The following is a 22,949-nucleotide window of genomic DNA, read 5'->3' as shown; positions in this document are numbered from 1 at the left end:
AGTGTGCGGCTCTGCAGGTGGAGGTAGGTGCAGGGTATTATATATCTAGTGTGCGGCTCTGCAGGTGGAGGTAGGTGCAGGGTATTATATATCTAGTGTGCGGCTCTGCAGGTGGAGGTAGGTGCAGGGTATTATATATCTAGTGTGCGGCTCTGCAGGTGGAGGTAGGTGCAGGGTATTATATATCTAGTGTGCGGCTCTGCAGGTGGAGGTAGGTGCAGGGTATTATATATCTAGTGTGCGGCTCTGCAGGTGGAGGTAGGTGCAGGGTATTATATATCTAGTGTGCGGCTCTGCAGGTGGAGGTAGGTGCAGGGTATTATATATCTAGTGTGCGGCTCTGCAGGTGGAGGTAGGTGCAGGGTATTATATATCTAGTGTGCGGCTCTGCAGGTGGAGGTAGGTGCAGGGTATTATATATCTAGTGTGCGGCTCTGCAGGTGGAGGTAGGTGCAGGGTATTATATATCTAGTGTGCGGCTCTGCAGGTGGAGGTAGGTGCAGGGTATTATATATCTAGTGTGCGGCTCTGCAGGTGGAGGTAGGTGCAGGGTATTATATATCTAGTGTGCGGCTCTGCAGGTGGAGGTAGGTGCAGGGTATTATATATCTAGTGTGCGGCTCTGCAGGAGGAGGTAGGTGCAGGGTATTATATATCTAGTGTGCGGCTCTGCAGGAGGAGGTAGGTGCAGGGTATTATATATCTAGTGTGCGGCTCTGCAGGTGGAGGTAGGTGCAGGGTATTATATATCTAGTGTGCGGCTCTGCAGGTGGAGGTAGGTGCGGGGTATTATATATCTAGTGTGCGGCTCTGCAGGTGGAGGTAGGTGCGGGGTATTATATATCTAGTGTGCGGCTCTGCAGGTGGAGGTAGGTGCGGGGTATTATATATCTAGTGTGCGGCTCTGCAGGTGGAGGTAGGTGCGGGGTATTATATATCTAGTGTGCGGCTCTGCAGGTGGAGGTAGGTGCGGGGTATTATATATCTAGTGTGCGGCTCTGCAGGAGGAGGTAGGTGCGGGGTATTATATATCTAGTGTGCGGCTCTGCAGGTGGAGGTAGGTGCGGGGTATTATATATCTAGTGTGCGGCTCTGCAGGTGGAGGTAGGTGCGGGGTATTATATATCTAGTGTGCGGCTCTGCAGGTGGAGGTAGGTGCGGGGTATTATATATCTAGTGTGCGGCTCTGCAGGTGGAGGTAGGTGCGGGGTATTATATATCTAGTGTGCGGCTCTGCAGGTGGAGGTAGGTGCGGGGTATTATATATCTAGTGTGCGGCTCTGCAGGTGGAGGTAGGTGCGGGGTATTATATATCTAGTGTGCGGCTCTGCAGGTGGAGGTAGGTGCGGGGTATTATATATCTAGTGTGCGGCTCTGCAGGTGGAGGTAGGTGCGGGGTATTATATATCTAGTGTGCGGCTCTGCAGGTGGAGGTAGGTGCGGGGTATTATATATCTAGTGTGCGGCTCTGCAGGTGGAGGTAGGTGCGGGGTATTATATATCTAGTGTGCGGCTCTGCAGGTGGAGGTAGGTGCGGGGTATTATATATCTAGTGTGCGGCTCTGCAGGTGGAGGTAGGTGCGGGGTATTATATATCTAGTGTGCGGCTCTGCAGGTGGAGGTAGGTGCGGGGTATTATATATCTAGTGTGCGGCTCTGCAGGTGGAGGTAGGTGCGGGGTATTATATATCTAGTGTGCGGCTCTGCAGGTGGAGGTAGGTGCGGGGTATTATATATCTAGTGTGCGGCTCTGCAGGTGGAGGTAGGTGCAGGGGCTCTATTATTTTGGGGTCAGCATTATCATTAACCCCTTCATTTCTCAACTATTTTCAACTTTAACCAGTTCAGGACCAGTTTCCCGCTATTCCTGACCAGCTCATTTACATTCAGTTTAACCCCTTAAGTATACCTCCCAACATAAGATGAGAAAGAGGGACAAAGTCTATATGCGCCACTAGGACACGCCCCTAACCACACCCATTTTGCAATCTGTCACGCCCACATCCAATCCTTTTCAGTATTGCTGATCACATTGTGTAAGGCCGGTTTCACACATCCGGCGCTCTCCCATACAGTGACTACAGTACAGTGACAGCGCAACAAGCGCCGGTCACGTGCTGTCATGTGACCGGCGCATGTGACCCGGAAGTTACAGCGCTGTCACTGTACTGTATTGTCTGTACGGGAGAGTGCCGGATCCGGCAAACCGGCGAAAAGCCGGATATGTGAAACCAGCCTAAGGCTGCATGCCCACGATCAGTATTTGCAGCATTTTGGATGTAGCGTGTTTTTGCTGTGTCTAAAACGCCGCATTGTACAGTACAAGCACAGTGGAGGGATTTCTAGAAATCTCGTGCCCACTGTGCTTGTTTTTTCTGCAGCAAACACTAACCTGCGGAGCGTCTTTCCAGACTGCAGCATATCAATTGTTGCTGCAGTTGCATGCGTCCTCCGTAGGGAGAACACAGCAGGAGACCACAGCACACTGAACCCCGATCGTGGGCACAGGCAGCTGCGGTCTCCTGCGGAGGAGACGTGCAGCCCCGCAGGTCAGGACCCGCTGCCTCCAGGACACAGTGAGTGCTGATCGTGGGTACAGGCATACGCACATATACGGTACATATTTGAAGACAAATTCCCTAAAATACATATAAACAGACAAATCTATACGCAGTCATCTGCACTGACATACATAGATATATACATCATACATATACACACATTGGAGGTAATAATATGGGGAAAGCCGGCAGCAGCCGCACTCACCTACCCCGCTTGTCTCTGTCCAGCTCCTCCTCGGCATGTGATCACTTGGCTTCACTTTAACAGACCTAGCCACACACAGTGCACACTGACACTGCTGTGTATGTATCACAAGGGAGGATGGGGGTTTTATATACTCATATACATATACACACTGTATATATACAGTATATATCACAGAAGGGGCTGGGGGCTACAGTATATACATCACAGGAGGGGCTGGGGGCTACAGTATATACATCACAGGAGGGGCTGGGGGCTACAGTATATACATCACAGGAGGGGCTGGGGGCTACAGTATATACATCACAGGAGGGGCTGGGGGCTACAGTATATACAGCACAGGAGGGGCTGGGGGCTACAGTATATACAGCACAGGAGGGGCTGGGGGCTACAGTATATTCAGCACAGGAGGGGCTGGGGCTACAGCATATATAGCACAGGAGGGGCTGGGGGCTACAGTATATACAGCACAGGAGGGGCTGGGCTTATAGTATATACATCACAGGAGGGCCTTGGGGCATAGACCGTACTTGAGGGGCATCCATATTAGGCCTGTTTCAGATGTCAGTGATTCTGGTATGTATGTGCTAGTTTTTATACGTACCTGAATCACTGACCTATGCAGACCCATTATAATCAATGGGTCTGCACACACATCAGTGATTTTTCACTGACCGTGTCTCTGTGCAGCGTACATGCGTATCCGTGATTGCCACACAGAAACATGTTCGTTTTTTCGTTTTTTTTCTGGCATCACTGATGTCCCACAGACCACACTATGGTGTGATCCGTGAAACACGTACCAGAAAAACACAGACATTTAAAATAAAAAGCTTTTTCAACTCACCTTCTCCAGCGATGCTGAGTTCGGCAGCTGCTCTCTGCTTTTTCCTGCCTGGTTCATTATGGCATGCATATTCATTTATGCAGCCAGAGCCAACCCGGAAGTAGCTGCAGAGGTGAGAGAACGGTGGCTGGATGCTGAATCATGGGACTCTTCAGCACCACGGAGAGGAGGAGCGGGGGCAGGTGAGTATATGTCCATGTGCAATCACGGAGTACGGATCACGGATTGCACATGGACAACCACTGTGTGCCGTTAATCACGGAGTATGAAGGGACATATGCATGTTTAACACGTCAGTGAAGAACGTCTGTGTTTTTCACTGAGGGGCATACACGTTACTAAGAGGTATACACATTACTGGGGGAAATACACTTTACTGTGGGGCATACAAATTACTGATAGCATAGATATTACTAAGGGGCATATAGCTCTGGTGTTGGGGCTTATACAGCTCTGGGGGCACATACAGCTCCAATGGGGAGCTGGGGGCATACAGATCTGGTGGGAGGGGCTGGGGGCATACAGATCTGGTGAGGCGGCTGGGGGGCATACAGATCTGGTGGGGGGGTGGCTGGAGGCATATAGCTCTGGTGAGGAGAGGGCTGAGGCATACAGATCTGGTGAGGGGGGCTGGGGGATACAGATCTGGTGGGAGGGGGCTGGAGGCATACAGAGCTGGGGGGTGCTGGGGGGAATATAGATCTGGTGGGGGGGCTGGGGGGCATACAGATCTGGTGAGGGGGCTGGGGGGCATACAAATCTGGTGTGGGGGCTGGGGGGCATACAAATCTGGTGAGGGGGCCATACAGATCTGTGAGGGGGGTGACTGGAGGTATATAGCTCTGGTGAGGAGGTGGCTGGGGCATACAGATCTGGGTAGGTGGGGGGGTCACATACAGCGTTCCTTGGTGCTGCAGCTCTCCAATCCCTCCAGTCTTTTCATCTGTGGACAGAGCTCAGCATGTTGCGCGGTAGCTCCGCCCACAGATGCACTTCCGCACACAAGCAGCCCAGCAGGGAGCAGTGCACTGGGCTGCAGGTGCCGGATTTAAAGCGCCGGCAGCCAAGAAAGTGCTGCTGCCGCCGACCCATAACAGCGGCAGCACACAGAGCCAGAGCAGTGAAGTAGCGCTCGGCTCTGCTCATGTGGATAGGAGGGGGAGAAAGTCAGGCGGGGAGAGAGCGGGTGGGCGGAGCCACAGGACACATGGCTAACGATCGTGATACCGGGACACCCGCTCAGATCCGGTACAGTCCCGCTGTATCCGGGACAGTTGGGAGGTATGGCTATACTTTATATTTCAAGTGTAGGGGTGGCTCTTATGTATTTGGTGTTATGTTGACACTATGCTCCCTGTCAGGAAATGTCACCTCTCCACACAGCAGCTCTGCTCGTTGCTGAGGATTTCCCCTGCTTCAGCTCCTGTAGTCTAAGTGTAGCGCTGAGCCATGCTGGAGTTACTTGTACGGGGCTCCTCTTCTCCTTGTTCCCCCGGATCCACCACTTTAGCTCTTCTCCTCACCATGGCCCAGCCACCCTTTGGAACCATAGATGCACCCGGGCACCGCAGCAGGGCTTCAGAGAAGGCACCGGAAACAGGTACGTCGCAGGAGCTAGCAAGGCCTCGCCGGATCCACAGGCTGCAGTTGGCAGGAGGGCTTCAGATGTGGACAGGTGACTTGCAGGCAGCAGGGGTTCAGAAGGCGATCAATGTCTGGAGTGCTACAAGGGTTTTGCAGACCGCGGGAGACCACTAACTAGGCCATGGGGTCAGATAGGTCTAGGGGACTGGGGATCCACGCAGGTCAGGCTGACCACGGGCAGCAGGCTTCACCGTCTCCAGTCCTGGCTTGGATCCAACTCCAGGCACGGGGCTCCCAGCACCGGCCCCTCTGTGTGTGTATTTGCGCTGCTCACCTCTGGTCTAGTGAGTTTGACTGGAGGAGAGAGAGACACTTCTCCGTATTGCAGGCCGCAGACCCCCACAAGGACTAGGCTTCACCTCCACCACGGCCTAGAGTATCAACGTGGGTGGGCCAATATTAGATGAGGCAGACTCACACAGGTGTGCTATGACCCTTACTGCACTAAAGGGTGTTCAAGGGAGCTTTGCAGCAGCCTGATGATTCGGATTGGCTCTGCTTACTGGGAAGCTCCCTCATGCATGTCTGTCCTCCTCGGTGGCCACCTTGGAATCTATTATTGTGATATTTTTATGTTTGCTGTTAAACCTGTAAAAAAAAAACCCAGAAAAAAATTCCAGATAAGAAACCATCTTCAGCCTCAAATAAGAAACTGGACCAATAAGAAACCAACTTCAGCATCAAGTTTTTTATTGCTGATGTTGAGCGATACTGGTGGGAAAATAAGGGAAATAAATGTCTGGTTTTACCGCACATATACCCCTCCCCCCGCACTGACTGACAGCCACTCAGCAGTGGAACCTGCTGTCAGTCGGTGCTGAGAGGTATACTGAGTGGTGACTAAAACCTCATCGGGGCTATCCCTATGACTGAAAGCCAGACACTGTCATATTATGTTTATGATCACATGTAAATATTTCTTAGCTATTTTGTAACACTTATTATTTTGTATATGTGGCTGTATTTGTTTACCTGATTGGAGCTAATAACATTTGGATTGACAGTGGTATCTTGCTATATTTCACACATTCGTGGGGAGGGGGTTATTTCCGTATTTAAGTATTTTTATTTTCAACTTGCTTCCCTTGTAACTGGGGCTGACATAATCATTCAGCTGTGACCATATCCTCTGTATATGGGGGAGAAGGCACCATCAGCTGTTTCTTCCCTGTTTCCTCGAAAATAAGACCTACCTGGAAAGTAAGCCCTAGTAGGATTTTTGGGGATTTTTTGAGTATACTTAAAATATAAGCCCTTGTTCTGTCTTCTCTACATGGGCCCTGAGGCGTGTGAGGCTTGAAAGGCAGCTAAACCTTTACCCACCATAGCTTAATATGGAGACTGTTGCTTGAAGTCTGTTTTTATTAAACGTTGCTAAATGTGTTTGTACATATTTCATTGTTCCTAATTTCACCAATCAGCACGTGTATAATACAGCAGGGAACATACATACAGAAGCCTGACAATATACATACAAATGTACCAGAAGCTTGAATCTAACTTAGTAAATGCAGAGAGAATCCAGAGCTGCAGATGGCAAAAAACATAGATTTCCTTACCAGCGATGCTATCACAAGGGGCATAAAATGGAAAATGTCCTCAGTATGTGAGTAATTAGAAAATGGAGACTTCCGACCCAGAATGCACCACAGACGGGAGGAGAAAAGAGGCATGAAAAACAAGGCTGGTGCTGATAAAGTTTGGTCACTAGATGGAGCTAAAGTACATCTTAGTAAAAAACATGTACAACAAATCAAACAATAAAGAATGCAGATTAAATGCAAAAGTCAGAACAGCCCTACTCCAAAAATAAACCCTACTTGCAGTTCCATAAGGAAATATCCAAGTAACTAAAGAAGTTAAGGAATACAGCAGGAATTTTATCAAAGAAAGCAGGCACCCCGAAAAGAAAGCAGACACCTTCCCCCCACCCCAAAAAAAACCATACCCCAAACAATTACAGTTGGCAAGTAGCGATGGTGGATGGGCTCTCGCACAGATCTGTGTCGGTGTCAGGTCCCTCGCTGTTCTAGCTGCATTGCACCGCAGAGCCGTGTATACAGTGACAGAGAAGGCAGAGGAAGTAACCATCAGTGCCGTCCTCTCCGTTGCTACATGTTTGTGTGTTGCTGCGCTGCTGTTTTATTTTTCTGCCCACATGCCATATCAAGGATTTTTTTTTTTTCAAAGATGACTCATAGTTTTTCATTTTACCATTAAATGTGCTGGAAATTTAGTGAAAATTCAAAGTACACTGAAATGGTGAAACAATAATGGGTGCACACTACATCCGATCACGCTGTTGTTACCCCCAGTGCGAGCCGATCAAACACTGCAAGCGGCTCACACTGGGCTGAGCACCGAGCGTACCCGAGCACAGCGATGCTGACGAGAGTGGTTTACATACATAAAGCATCCGATCTCCGCACCTTCTTGGATAAGTCTGAGTTTGTACCGGACACTGAACTTCAGGTTCGCTCATCTCTAGTGATGAAGAAAAATCACTTTTGTAAAAAACAATCAGTTTGTGTCGCCATTTTCTGACACCGGTAACATTATTCTTTTTGCGTCAATGTAGTTAAGTGAGGACTTGTTTTTTTCTTGATGAGCCGACATTTTCATTGATCCCATTCTAGGTGCAATATGGATAATTCATCACTTTTCATTGTATTTATATTGCTATAAAAATAATGTGGTAATTTTATGGGTCAGTTTTACTACTTACATAGCACATTTCATGTTGACATTTTTTTCCTACCCAAATGATATTTTATCTCCCTTATTATCTGCAGTATTTTACATATTGGCTCATCTCCTTCCCATTCAGGTCCTTATAATATCAGATCCTCTCAGTGAAGATCTTCTATAGAAGAGAATTCTCCTGATTGCCCCGTGAAGGATGGATATGGACAGGGACAAGATGGCGGAGAGGATATTACACCTCACCCTAGAGATCCTCTTCCGGCTTACTGGAGAGGTGAGAGATTCTGATGACGTCACATTACATCATTCTTATCTATGGGAATAACAGATGGACAGAACTGGAGAGGTGAGGACTCTGGAAATGTCTGGAGTGAGATTTATTACTGTGTCTCTCCATAACCAGGATTACACAGTAGTGAAGAAGACCTCTAGTGAGCGCTGTCAGGCCACTGTGTCTGAGGGATGGGGAAGACCCCTGAGCCCAATCACGGGGCCTCCACCTCACCCCCCGATACATGAGGACATCAATGACCAGAAGATCCTAGAACTCACCTACAAGATGATTGAGCTGCTGACTGGAGAGGTGACACTGCTGGGAATGCTGGGACATTATACAGTAACGCTATGAAGGGATCGGGGGTGACGGTATCATTGTATGTGTCAGGTTCCTATAAGGTGTCAGGACGTCACCGTCTATTTCTCCATGGAGGAGTGGAAGTATTTAGAAGGACACAAAGATCTTTACAAGGACGTCATGATGGAGGTTCCCCAGTCCCTCACATCACCAGGTAATAGACAGGACTAAATACACACGGCCTATGATTATCTGTATGTAAGGAATGAATTCAGTCCCTGTATGTGTCTCCTCCAGGTCTATCCAGTAAGAGGACAACACCAGAGAGATGTCCCCGTCCTCTTCTCCCACAGGACTGTAAACAAGAAGATCCCGATGTTCCTCAGGATGTGTCTCCTCCAGCTCTATCCAGTAAGAGATATCTACTTACAGTATGTAATTTCTGCACCAATTTTGTGTTTACATTTTTAGGATTTTTGCTGTTTTTTCAGCTATATTTTCTTTGCTTCTGCTTCTTCTGCTGTTTGTTTCTAGTGCCTTCTCTATGTTGTTATGAAGGCAACTCAAAGACCTCCAGAGGATTCATGAATACCCTGTTTCCCTGAAAATATGACTTACCACGTAAATAAGCCATAGCATGATTTTTTGGGATTAAAAATAAGCCCTAGTTACAGTCAGGGCCAGCGTTCAGAGGAGTCAAACTGCGCAACTTCTCTGGAACCCCACTCTCTTAGGTTCCCCATCAGTTGTATTCTGATTTTAATTGTTTAAGGACCTTTGATGACTTCAAAGTCAAGTGACATGATGTAACCAAAGTTCTCTTAATTGGAGGAATCTAAACTGAACAGGACACAGGCTGGCATGAAGTACTGGCATTAGGGGAACGGGAGAGCAAATTGGGCAATTTCATAGGGCCCCCATTCTCCTAGGGGCCTCAATGTTTATATGCCAATTATTGGACCGCTTAAGGACCTTTTTGATATCATGTCATGTGACCAAATGTCTCTTAATTGCAGAAGTCTAAAGCTGAAAAGGAGACAGGCCGGTTGTGTGTGTGTGTGTGTGTTCACACCAATTGTAACCAGCTTTGCCAAAATAGGCAGAGCTTGGCCAGAACAAGGGTGTGATGCCACCGTGTCTGTACTGTGACGGGGTATGCGACAGAGCAGTAAGGGACACCAGGCTGAGGAACAATCCAAAGGGCTTTATTGGAACCACAAAGATAAAGCACCAAACATGAATATAAATCCTTAAAGTCTGGAAGGAGTCCACAACAAAACTACAGATCTTGGGCGCCTCCCGGTATTCTGACGCCAGGGCAAATATGGCAATGATCCTTATATGAGTTCCTTGAGTCTAAAAGGGTGAACAACAAAACACAATCCCACATGGCCACTGATCTCCAATCTGTAACAGTCCATACACAGGCACTAGGATGTAGCCTCAGCTTTAGATCCTAGTCCTTCTTCAGCCGAGATCCAACAACTGACTGACTTTGGTCTCATTGTTCTCTCCTCCTGGGATCAGCCCCTTAGGTGGGCAGAAGGGCCCACTTCCCCACTGCACATTTGATACCTGAAAGGATTCTAGATGTCCTGGCTCTATTCTGTCTACCAAGTTGCGGATTGGATGAGCCCCATGCTGAGAAGAACAAACAATCCCCCACCACAAGTAGTACATACAGAACAATCGAGGAGAGACAGACTATTACACCATGAGCACAGTCGGGGGAGGGACACGCTGTTACATTTAAATCTTAACAAACTTCAGCGTTCCCTACGCCAGAAATCTCACTCCAGTCCCTGACATCATTTTTCAGTGTACATTACCAAATCTTGATGAATGGAGCCCTAATGTTCATCTTCATAGACCGCAAGACCCTGCTACCTGCTTTGGTTATAAAGCCTAAGGATAGGTCATCAATATTACACACCTGGACAACGCATTTAAATATCCGGCATCGGTCTCTGACAGAGGCGGCTCTTAGCCTTTTAACTTGCATGTCCATTTTTAACAGCATCATCAAAATGGAACTCACATACCAACTCCTGTCTGCGCCCTGTAATGCGATTGCGGGATGCTGAAGAGTTAGGCTAAGACCACACTTTGCGTTCTCCTACTTGCAGTTCTAAACGCACGTTTTGGGCTTAATTGATTTGACCAAAGTTGCCTTTTTCAGAACTTTAGGGCTGAAAACGCATGCGTATTTACCGCTTTTAAGATGCGTTTTCAGCGCTTTTTACATGCTTTTTCACTTGCGTTTTGACTGATGCGTTTTGAACATCAAGACACTGCTAAATAAAGATTAAATAGTCAGAATGAAAAAATAGAAAAAAGGAAAACATATAATTTTGGAATTAATATAGAAAAAAGTTATATTTAATGAAATTAGAGCGGTTATATAATATTTAATGCTAAAATAGCAAAAAAACCCATAATTTTCCTTATTTTAATTGTCGAACTGTGTGTGTGTAAAGGGACATATTATTCCATTATTTTAATGTCAGAAAAACATGCGTTTTTGAAGTCCAAAACGCATGTTTTCTGCACCAAAAAAGCAGGTGAAAAGCAGGAAATTTGAAGATTCTTGGTTTTTGCCATTTCTCATTGACTTCAATGTTAGCAAAACGCACCCAAAATGGCAAAAACAATTGACATGCTGCTTCTTTGAACGCATGGTTTTTGCCACAAAATATGCAAATTAAACGCAGCGTTTAGAAACGCAAAGTGCAGTCTGAAAATCACCATTTTCCATTGACTTTGCTGGAAAATCAAAACGTAGGCCTTTTGGCATGAAAAAAGTGCTTCTCAAAACGGACCTAAAAAGCAGCGGAAACGCAGGTGGAAACGCAAAGTGCGTTCTTAACCTTACTAAGTTCCCCATCACTGCTGTATTGTTACTCTTCTCAAGCTGAAAATATAAAATTAATTACAACTAGAGATGAGCGAGTACTGTAATATTCGTAATCTCTATAATCGTAACGAGTACTTTTTTAATATTCGTGTATTCGTTCTGATTAGGGAGTACAGTGCAAGTCAATGGGAAATGCGAATAATTTTCTGCTGGACCCAACAAAGAGGTCTATGGGCCTGATGAAAAGGATGAAATGGATGGGAAAGTGATGAAACTGAATGGGGAGAGCCTGGAGGATATGCCTGCATACATTTTTGACTCGCATATGGTTTCTAGGAATGAGGATGTCACAGTATTATCCCATTTTTACAGATGCACATGAACACCTACCACACCTAACCTAAATTGCATTTTACAGGCCAGAAACGTTAAGAAACAGTTTTTTTTGCATAATCAATTGTATATAACGCTAAATAAACCAGAGAAAAAAAAGTACCTTTTAACTTTTGTTCACATGTAGTGTTTTTGACTTTTTTTTACTTTTATAATTGGGAGGGGCCTGACTTATGCATTTTGTATGTCCCTCTGTCATACATAATTTCTAGTTAGCTATTCCCCAGTACTTTACAAGGCCAGCTAGAACGTGCCCATTGGTATCTTGATCATTCACTTGAGAGGCCTCAAGTGGTCCTGTAACATACAGTACAGACCAAAAGTTTGGACACACCTTCTCATTCAAAGAGTTTTCTTTATTTTCATGACTTTCATGAAAATTGTAGATTCACATTGAAGGCATCAAAACTCTGAATTAACACATGTGGAATGAAATACTTAGCAAAAAAGTGTGAAGCAACTGAAAATATGTCTTATATTCTAGGTTCTTCAAAGTAGCCACCTTTTTGCTTTGATTACTGCTTTGCACACTATTGCCATTCTCTTGATGAGCTTCAAGAGGTAGTCACCGGAAATTGTCTTCCAACAGTCTTGAAGGAGTTCCCAGAGATGCTTAGCACTTTTGTGCCCTTTTGCCTTCATCTCGATTGGGTTCAGGTCTGGTGACTGTGGAGGCCAGGTCATCTGGCTTAGCACCCCATCACTCTCCTTCTTAGTCAAATAGCCCTTACACAGCCTGGAGGTGTTTTTGGGGTCATTGTCCTATCCAATCTACAATTTTCAGAGTCTTAAAAATAAAGAAAACGCTTTTAATGAGAAAGTGTGTCCAAACTTTTGGTCTGTACTGTACGTTTTGGAGGGACTCCTGTTACTTATACATTTGGGCGGTCCCTCCCTCATTGAGACTCAGATGATGGAATACATATTCCATAACAGTTTACAATGTGCCCATTGTAGCGTTGGGCTTTACCCTCCTCCTCCTTCATTTCATTCTGCGGCCCTCAATTCAAGTTTTCAGAGGGCCTGCAGGTGTCAGGAAAGCTGAGTTTGGTGAGGGCCCTGAGGTGTCCCAGTAACATACGTTTGGGAGGGACTGTGCTCACTTATACATTTGGGCAGTCCCTCCCCCATTGAGACTCAGATGATGGAATACATGTTCCATGGCAGTTTACAATGTGCCCATTGTGGCACTGGGCTTTACCATCCTCCTCAAATTTGCTGGTCTGGAATGTAAACGTGTGTAAGCCAGAATAGCGAGAGCAGATTCTGTCTTGGATGGACAACAAGGTTTCTTTGCATTTTTCAAGCAGCAACAAATCTTCCATGACCACACAGTCTACTGTAGATACACAGAAGGGTGGCCCATCCAATCTTCAACCTGGTTCTCCTTCCTCCCCCCATCATCAGTCACATGAGACATACTACCCCTAGCTTGGCCACTCTGAGGATCTGTGTTGTACATATCCTTTGGTTGGCTCTGGCTTCTCACTGTGCAGCATTGAAGAGTGACGGGAGACGGTGGCGTGCGTTGATGCGCAAGTATTTGAGGACCTACAGCCAGAAGAAAGCCACTTTGAGGAACTTGATTTACTGTCTCCAGAGGTGGAGGCTGCTGATGATGAGATACAGTTTCCATCAGGTCCGCCTACAATCTCAACTGTGAAGGAAAATGATATGGAAGATGAGGTGGTCGATGATGAGTCCACTGATCCAACCAGAACCGTTGACATGCATAGCCAGCACAGCAACACAAAGGAAGATGGATATGTCCACCAACACAGGCACCAAGGGGTAGTGGTTTGCCCAGAGTGAGAACTTGGTCAACTGTTCCGAACTGCACCCCCACTGTGGTCCAAGTCAGGGCAAGGAGGCCTTTAGCCGCTGTCTGGAAGTTTTTTTTCTGAAAGTCCTTCAGAGAAAAACATTGTAATCTGTAGCATCTGCCATCCAATTTGAGCAGAGGCCAGGGCAAAGGCAACCTGAGCACCACCAGTATGCAGAACCACATGGCAGCCAAGCCAATAATAATAATCTTTTTGTCTATAGCGCCAACATATTCCGCAGCGCTTTACAATTCAGAGGCACATATCTAAGCAAGTAACAGTTATGGAAAATACAATTATTATAGCAAAAAAAGACAACCCTGCTGATGAGAGCTTACATCTACAATGAAGTGGTGGAAGAGACAAGGTACAGGTGCTCATTTCCAATGACAATCCAGCCATCTCAAAGAAATGGATGATAGATAAAGGTTGCCTGAACCAGTCAGCCAATCTTTGAGATGCTTTTGGGTGGAGTTTGATGGAGAGTTATGTTGTGAGAAGTCATGGATGGACTATGTGAATTTAATTCAATTATGAGTGTGATAGGCCACCCTAAAAAGCTGTGTTTTTAGAAAACATCTTAAGCTGAGTAAGTTGTGGTTCGTCCTGGTTTCTTGGGTCAGAGCATTCCAGAGGATTGGTGCAATTCGGGAGAAGTCTTGGATCTGGGAGTGTGAGGTTTGGATTAGTGTGGATGTTAGTCAAAAATTGTTTGCGGAGCAAAGAGAACGGGTAGGGTGATAGACAGAGATGAGAGTGGAGATGTAGGGGGGTGCTGCACTGTGGAGAGGTTTGTGGGTGAGAACAAGCAATTTGAATTGGATCCTGTGATATATGGGCAGCCAGTGCAATGACTGGCACAGAGCAGAAGCATCCGAGTAACGGTTAGCCAGGTAGGTGACCCTGGCTGCAGCATGAAGGATGGACTGTAGAGGAGAGAGTCTGGTTGGGGGAAGACCGATTAATAGAGAATTGCAGTAGTCAAGGCAGGAGTGGATCAGGGCCACGGTATGGGTTTTTGTAGTTTCCATGGTAAGAAAGGAGCGGATTTTAGAGATGTTCTTGAGGTGCAAGCGACAGGAGCGGCCAAGAGATTGTCTATAGGAGGTGAAGGAGAGATCAGTGTCGAGCATAACCCCCAGACAGCGAGTCTGCTGCCTAAGAGTTATTGTGGTACCACACACAGAGAGGGGAGGTTAGAAGATGGAGGGAATAGAAGTAGTTCAGTTTTGGAAAGTGAAGTTTCAAATAAGGAGCAGAAATTACGTTGGAAACTGCAGAATGACAGTAGGTGGGCAGAACACCAGGGTACTAAATTTGTGTCTGCGGGTCAAACCACTGCCATGTCACCTGTGCTACGTCCTTCACAATCTGCTGTCCAGGAAGCAGGCACTCATACATCCTGCCCACAAGCTGTGATTGCACAGACACAGTAAACATCAACCACATCCACTTCCTTGTCCCAGCGAAGTGTCCAGTTGTCCGTGCCTGAGAACTTTGAAAAGAAGCGTAAATACCCAGCCACGCACCCACACGTACAAAACCTAATCTCACACATTGCCAAATATCTAGCCATGGAGATATTGCCTTTTAGGTTTGTGGGAACACAGTGTTTCCGTGATCTCTAGGCTGTAGCTGCCCCACGATACAGTGTTCCCAGCCCCCACTATTTTGTCCGGTGTGCCGTCCCTTCGTTACACAAGTACGTGTTTATACAATGTCAACCGCGCTTTGACAGACGCCATAACCGGGAAGGTCCACCTAACAACAAACACGTAGACAAGTTGTTGTGGACAGGGATGATAAATATCTGTCATGGCACACTGGATGAACATGTTGGAGGCTGGGACAGAATCGCAAACTGTAACATCACACATTCTACACATGCCAAGAATAGCGAGCCCAACTTCTACCAGTGTTTCCACCTCATCATATGCCACTTCCTATCTCCCCTCCTCCTGCTCCTGCTCCTCATGTACCGTACTATTCTGCGAACAAATACACTTGCTCATCACTAATTACAACAATCAGTAAACACTGTAAAGAGAAAAACTGATGAAAATGCCAGATGTGCTTTTTATGGTCACTACTCCCTGATCAGTCGCACAGCAGCAGGAACTGCGGAATGGATCAGATACAGGTGAATTGTCACATAGGAACTAATAATTATGGATTACATCTGGCTTTAACTATTTTATTTTTGTCTTTGAAAAAACAACCTCTTTGAAATTGTCTATGTTGTGGATCAATGTAACAAGGAGATTTTGCAGGTTTTGCAAACTGTTATGGCGGCGTCAGGATCTGTTGAAACTACACTCTGCCTGCTAACTTCTCTGATGTCTGTGTTGCAGCGCAGGGAGACGCAGGCGTCGAACTACAGACTTAAGTAGGCTAGCAAGAGTAAGGGGTACTTTGCACGCTGCGACATCGCTAGCCGATGCTAGCGATGCCGAGCGCGATAGTACCCGCCCCCGTCGCACATGCGATATCTTGTGATAGCTGCCGTAGCGAACATTATCGCTACGGCAGCTTCACACGCACTTACCTGCCCTGCGATGTTTCTCTGGCCGGCCGACCCGCCTCCTTCCTAAGGGGGCGCGTCGTGTGTCGTCACAGCGACGTCACACGGCAGCCATCCAATTGAAGCGGAGGGGCGGAAATGAGCGGGACATAAACATCCCGCCCACCTCCTTCCTTCCGCATAGCCGGTGGAGGCAGGTAAGGAGATGTTCCTCGCTCCTGCGGCTTCACACACAGCGATGTGTGCTGCCTCAGGAACGAGAAACAACATTGTATCTCCTTTTGGTGCGACATTATGAAAATGTCCGACACTACACATCACCGATTTACGACGCTTTTGCGTTCGTTTATCGGCGCATCTAGGCTTTACACGTTGCGACATCGTTACCGACACCGGATGTGCGTCACTTTCGATTTGACCCCGACGATATCGCAGTAGCGATGTCGCAACGTGCAAAGTACCCCTTAATCTCTGCTGGACTGCTTGTTAATGTCTTTGATTACATGCTGTAGGGGAGCCAGTATCATTCGCTCCCCTCCTGTATATGCTGGCTGGACTATTTCATTAATGCCATTTATAGTTTACCTATACTGGTCTGGTGAGGTGTTGTGATCCAGACTTACGGATAGTTGTTGTGCATTATTACTATGAGCTGTTGTGGTGTTAACTCTTTTTGTTGTTGCCATCTTGTTCCTGCTTTTCTCCTTAGTCTCTTGCTGTTTTATTTCTGTGAGTTTGCAGTGTGTCTGAATTTTGTTTTTTTCCATCTGTCTTAATCTGTTTCCATTATATTCCTGCCCCTTCCTTCAGTGGGGGATAACAGATTAGATCTGGTCAGGAAAATAGTAAGGCACAAGACTCTGGCATCTCCACCTTCAGGGGTAATTCAGAGGTTAGAGATAGCCTAAGGTCTCCTACATGAGCAACAGTATAGGAGCCCCCTGTCCCTTGTTATCCCTCAGTAAAATTGTGATAGTCACTCAGATTATTTACTGTTTGACATTTAAGAGAACTGTTGCTACTGGAGAGATATCTTGGAGACAGGAATGGGAGGTCCGAATTAATCATGATGTAACTCTTAGATCTCGAAATTGGAAAACAGATTCAGAATACTTTTTTTTCCTAATTTAATTTCTGATGTTATGGTTTAAAAAATATATTTTCAAAATAATATTAAATAATAATAACAGACCCCAGCCACATTTCCATGATTAAACAAGCAGACGGCTCTTCGACTCAGAACCCAACTCTCATCGCGGAACAGTTCCAAAAGTATTATAGAGACCTATATAACATAAAGGGCAAATTTGGAGACATGCCACATGACGCATTAGAAAATAAAATAAACGACTACGTATCCAGAACGGCCCTACCGGTTATACCCAGTGCTGAGGTTGAAAATTTAGAGACGGACTTTACAGAAGCAGAAGTGGCATCTATCATTAAAGAATCTCCCTCAGGCAAAAGTCCGGGTCCAGATGGGTTCACCCCTAAATTTTATAAAATATTCCAAACTCAGCTATCCCCGTTCTTGACTAAAGTATTTAATTCCATCTCAGAAAAATCCCAATGGGTGGCGCAATCTCTCGAAGCCCATATATGTGTTATCCCCAAACCGGGGAAGGATCACATGTTAGTTATAAATTCAGACCCATTTCACTGATCAATCTAGACCTAAAACTTTTTTCCAAAGCCTTAGCCAACAGACTTGCTCCTTCCTTGCCCGGGATAATACACACAGATCAAGTGGGGTTCGTACAAGGTCGGGAGGCGCGTGACAATACCAACAAACTGTTCCTCCTGATGACCCGGTCGAGGGCTCATTCTCTTCCCATGTGTTTACTCTCAGTGGATGCGGAGAAGGCCTTTGACCGGGTCAGTTGGAATTTCATGATGGCCGCTCTAAAGCAGGTGGGTTTGGGCAAAAAATTTTTAGATAGGATTGCGTCCCTTTATTCGAGACCCTCAGCAAAAGTTAGGACGAATGGGTTTCTGTCGTCATCGTTTCAGGTCCACAATGGAACAAGGCAAGGATGTCCATTGTCACCTCTACTCTACGTCATTGTCATGGAGCATCTAGCGGTCGCCATAAGAAATAATGCTAGTATCCATGGGATAGAGGCCGGGGGAGGGAATCGCAAGTTAGCTTTATTTGCTGACGACCTTCTCATGTTTATTTCCCAGCCACACATATCCTTCCCGTCTTTGCTCAAAGAGTTCGAGGAGTTTGGTAACTTAAGTAATTTTAAAGTGAACTTCTCTAAATCAGAGGCTATGAATGTGACCCTGTCGGCGGAAGATCTAGCCCGTACAACCCAAAATTTTCCCTTTAAGTGGCAACCATCAGCTATAAAATATCTGGGGGTAGTTGTACCTCGGGATCCAACAAAAATTATGCATCATAATTTTCTACCCCTGTTAGAGAGGACAATTAGGGATTTAAAGAAGTACGACAAAAAAAGACTATCGTGGTTTGGGCGTATCAACGCTATTAAAATGGATGTTCTTCCTAGGTTTCTTTTCTTGTTCCAAACGGTACCTATTCAGCTGCCGGGGAGTTACTTTTCCAAAATTCGGACGGCTTTGTCAAGGTTCGTTTGGGGGAATAGGAGACCTCGGACAAGCATAAAAACTCTTACCAGACACAAAAATAATGGAGGGGCAGGGCTCCCAAATTTCCAGTTATACTACAGGGCAACTATTCTAACGAGGATAATGGATTGGCACTTCCATAGGAACTCGAAACAATGGGTCGCGATCGAACAGGACGGATTGGGAGTCCCTTTGCACTTCCTCTCATGGATGGGAAAGGAGAGTAGGTCACAGATAGAGAAGGGAATGGAGTTTATTTGGACAGTGATGGGGACGTGGGACGGTGAGGTTAAGAGGGGTTCTCTCTCACAGGGGAGGGGTCCACTTACCCCCCTCTTTGGCAACCAGGAGTTCCCTCCGGGGCTTCATTCCAATAAATTTCTGGGATATACTCGGGTGGAGGAAACTCGTTTTTTTCATGTGCTCCAGGGAAATACCCTGCCCCCTTATGCATCTCTACGGGCCACAGGGAGAGAGGTTTCCTGGATAGAATATATGCAGCTGAAATCGTTTCTATCCAACCAGGACAGGGAGAGGAAGTTGAGGACCCCCCCTACTCCATTTGAGAAATTGTTCTTGCAGGGTTCGTCACCTGGGCATGTCATCTCTCTTATTTATAAAATGCTGAACCAGAGAGACATGTCGGACAAACCCAAATTTGTCTATAGATGGGGAGAGGAACTGGGAGAGGACATTTCGGAGGACAGATGGAGCAGGGCGTTTCTGTGGACCCACAAACTTTCTCTGGCTTGTGCCGCCCAAGAGAAAAACTATAAAATTCTCACAAGGTGTTACCAATACCCGACCAAATTGCATGCTATCTTTCCCTCAGTGTCCGACATGTGCTGGAGATGTGGTACAGAAAAAGGGTCTATGTTACATATATGGTGGAGCTGTGCTAAATTGCAACCATTCTGGGACTCAGTGTGTTCTCTGTATAAAAAGATGAGTGGGGGTGAGGTGGAGAGATCTCCCCAGGTGGCCCTCCTCTCTATCCTCCCAGGTTCATTCAAGTCACAAAAGAGGGACCTGCTGCGATTTTGTTTAGCGGCAGCCCGTATAATTATTCCCAGATACTGGAAACAGACTAGATGCCCCACGTTAGCTGACTGGGTAGAGGAGATGGCAAACCTCCAGAGAATGGAGGAACTCACAGCTGAACTTAATGGGCTCACGGAAAAATTTATCACAGTGTGGGGACCGTGGATTACGTTCATGGAGTCTCCTGAGTTCACGGTGAGTCTGGCAGGTTATTTGGGATGAGAAATGGTGACATACCTTGTCTTCCCCTCTCCCCACACACTTTTTTCCCCCACCCCCTTTTTACCCTACTTTCTTCACTCTATTTGATTCCTTCTTTTCTAAGCTTATATCTGTTCTTTTTTTTTTCTTCTAGTTTTCTACTTTTTCTTAAATGTTTATTCAATAACTTAAAAGGGGATTGTTTTATGCTGAGAGTGGTCTTGTCAATTATCAGGAAGACATGTTTCGCTGGAACTCTGATTTCTAGTGTATGGTTTGTCATGGAGTGTTAGCATAAGGATAGCTTATAGAGTTCCAATGAAATCTACAATGTGATGTTATTTTTGTCATTCCGAAACTGAGAGATCACTGTTTATGTTTTATAATCTTTATAAATGTTCAAGATGTATGCTTGATTTATAAACTTAATAATAAAACAGATTTGAAATAAATAATAATAACATTGTGTTTATTTTTAGCAGATGACTGTATCGGGAGTTCAGATGGACCTGTAATATCTTCAGAAGCTAAAACAGATGATCAAAGTATCACACATGCTCCATATGAAGCGCATGTTGTTGTCCAAGATATACCTCCAGTCCTTCCTAGGAAAGATCTATCACCTGTTCTTTTCAAACAAGTCCAAAATTCCAATCATCAAAAAATTCACACTGGGGAGAAGCCATTTTCATGTTCAGAATGTGGGAAATGTTTTACTCAGAAATCAGACCTTGTTAGACATCAGAAAATTCACACAGGGGAGAAGCCATTTTCATGTTCAGTATGTGGGAAATGTTTTATTCGGAAATCAGAACTTGTTTGGCATCAAAGATCTCACACAGGGGAGAAGCCATTTTCATGCTCAGAGTGTGGGAAATGTTTTATTCAGAAATCAGTTTTTGTTAGACATCAGAAAATTCACACAGGGGAGAAGCCATTTTCATGCTCAGACTGTGGGAAGTGTTTTATTCAGAGATCACATCTTGTTTGGCATCAAAGATCTCACACAGGGGAGAAGCCATTTTCATGCTCAGAGTGTGGGAAGTGTTTTATTCAGAGATCACATCTTGTTTCGCATCAAAGAATTCACACAGGGGAGAAGCCATTTTCATGTTCAGAATGTGGGAAATGTTTTATTCAGAAATCACATCTTGTTGAGCATCAAAGAATTCACACAGGGGAGAAGCCATTTAAATGTTCAGAATGTGGGAAATGTTTTATTCAGAAATCACATCTTGTTACACATCAGAAAAATCACACAGGAGAGAAGCCATTTTCATGTTCAGAATGTCGGAAGTGTTTTATTCGGAAATCAGAACTTGTTGTGCATCAAAGATCTCACACAGGGGTATAATATATACAGCAGATAATCAAGGGGTCCTCAAATAAAAAAAACCACTAAGATAAAATACCCCATAAAACATCTTTATTACAAAAATTAGCAATCCCACAAACAGGAAGAAATCATAAAACAATAGTACACAAGTGTGTCCCAAAGGGAATAAAGGGAAAGGCACAAAGGTAAACGCCCTAAACAGATTGTTCCATAACATAACCCCTAGGGAGGTTTCTCAGATAAACATTATTATTTCCCGACTATATCCCTGTTAAAAATAGGATTGACGTGAATAATCAGCCCAGTACTTAAAGATTATTCAGAGAGAAAAATGAGGTAAAATACATGGGTTTATTTAAAATTCAAAAATCATTAAAAATGATACAGTAAAATAATGCCTTGTTAGTGAAAGATTCAGTATTTAAAAAGAGTCCATTGTATCTTACATATAGCTGTGATATCACGGCAGTGATGCTTCTTGGCAGTCTTCCATCAGCTTCCTTGTGACAATGGTAGAGCCTTCTATCTCCCATGAGCCGTGGCCAGCTTATATACTGTTTTGCCTTGGCTATCACTCACCTACTCGTGACTAAACATGGTTCTACAGTGAGCTTCAGAACCCAATATACAACTCATTTCCAATCTTGGTTTTGCATGATGCAATTATCGATAGTTGAATATGAGCTTTTAAGCTGGTGTCAAACACAGCGAGAACGACGTCGCTGCTACGTCACCATTTTCTGTGACGTTGCAGCGACGTCCCGTCGCTGTCGCTGTGTGTGACATCCAGCAACGACCTGGCCCCTGCTGTGAGGTCCCCAGTTGTTGCTGAATGTCCAGCTTCATTTTTTGGTCGTCACTCTCCCGCTGTGACACACACATCGCTGTGTGTGACAGCGAGAGAGCGACGAAATGAAGCGAGCAGGGAGCAGGAGCCGGCGTCTGGCAGCTGCGGTAAGCTGTAACCAGCGTAAACATCGGGTAACCAAGGGAAGACCTTTCCCTGGTTACCCGATATTTACCTTCGTTACCAGCCTCCGCTCTTGCTGCCAGCGCCGGCTCCTGCTCTGTGCACATGTGGCTGCAGTACACATCGGGTTAATTAACCCGATGTGTACTGTAGCAAGGAGAGCAAGGAGCCAGCACTAAGCAGTGCGCACGGCTCCCTGCTCTCTGCACTGTGACATGTAGCTGCAGCACACATCGGGTTAATTAACCTGATGTGTACTGTACCTAGGAGAGCAAGGAGCCAGCGCTAAGCGCGGCTCCCTGCTCTCTGCACTGTGACATGTAGCTGCAGCACACATCGGGTTAATTAACCCGATGTGTACTGTACCTAGGAGAGCAAGGAGCCAGCGCTAAGCGCGGCTCCCTGCTCTCTGCACATGTAGCACAGCGACGTTATGATCGCTGCTTCTGCTGTGTTTGACAGCTAAGCAGCGATCATAACAGCGACTTACAAGGTCGCTGTTACGTCACCGAAAATGGTGACGTAACAGCGACGTCGTTGTTGCTGTCGCTTAGTGTGAACCCAGCTTAAGTTGTAATGGATATTTGCACATAGCTTGAAACACTCTCACGGCTTTACTATGGATATTTTAGTTCACCATATGTCCTGGGAGCCTGTAATGTATATGTCTCCTTATCAAGGTTG

At 45.8% G+C, this 22,949-nt stretch overlaps 1 protein-coding gene across 1 annotated transcript in view; it reads left to right on the top strand.

Moving 5' to 3' along the window:
* Positions 1 to 22,271, top strand: part of LOC142259328 (uncharacterized) — a 402,688-nt gene extending 380,417 nt beyond the window's left edge. Inside the window, 4 exon segments of the mRNA XM_075331795.1 lie at positions 8,313 to 8,543; positions 8,625 to 8,748; positions 8,832 to 8,945; positions 20,439 to 22,271. Of these exon segments, the coding sequence (XP_075187910.1) occupies positions 8,313 to 8,543; positions 8,625 to 8,748; positions 8,832 to 8,945; positions 20,439 to 21,313 (1,344 nt within the window). The 3' untranslated portion in view covers positions 21,314 to 22,271.
* The last annotated feature ends 678 nt before the right edge of the window (positions 22,272 to 22,949 follow it).

Source organism: Anomaloglossus baeobatrachus, assembly GCF_048569485.1.
Source record: "Anomaloglossus baeobatrachus isolate aAnoBae1 chromosome 5 unlocalized genomic scaffold, aAnoBae1.hap1 SUPER_5_unloc_8, whole genome shotgun sequence".
NCBI classification, from domain to species: domain Eukaryota; kingdom Metazoa; phylum Chordata; class Amphibia; order Anura; family Aromobatidae; genus Anomaloglossus; species Anomaloglossus baeobatrachus.
This window is presented reverse-complemented; position numbering and strand designations above follow the sequence as displayed.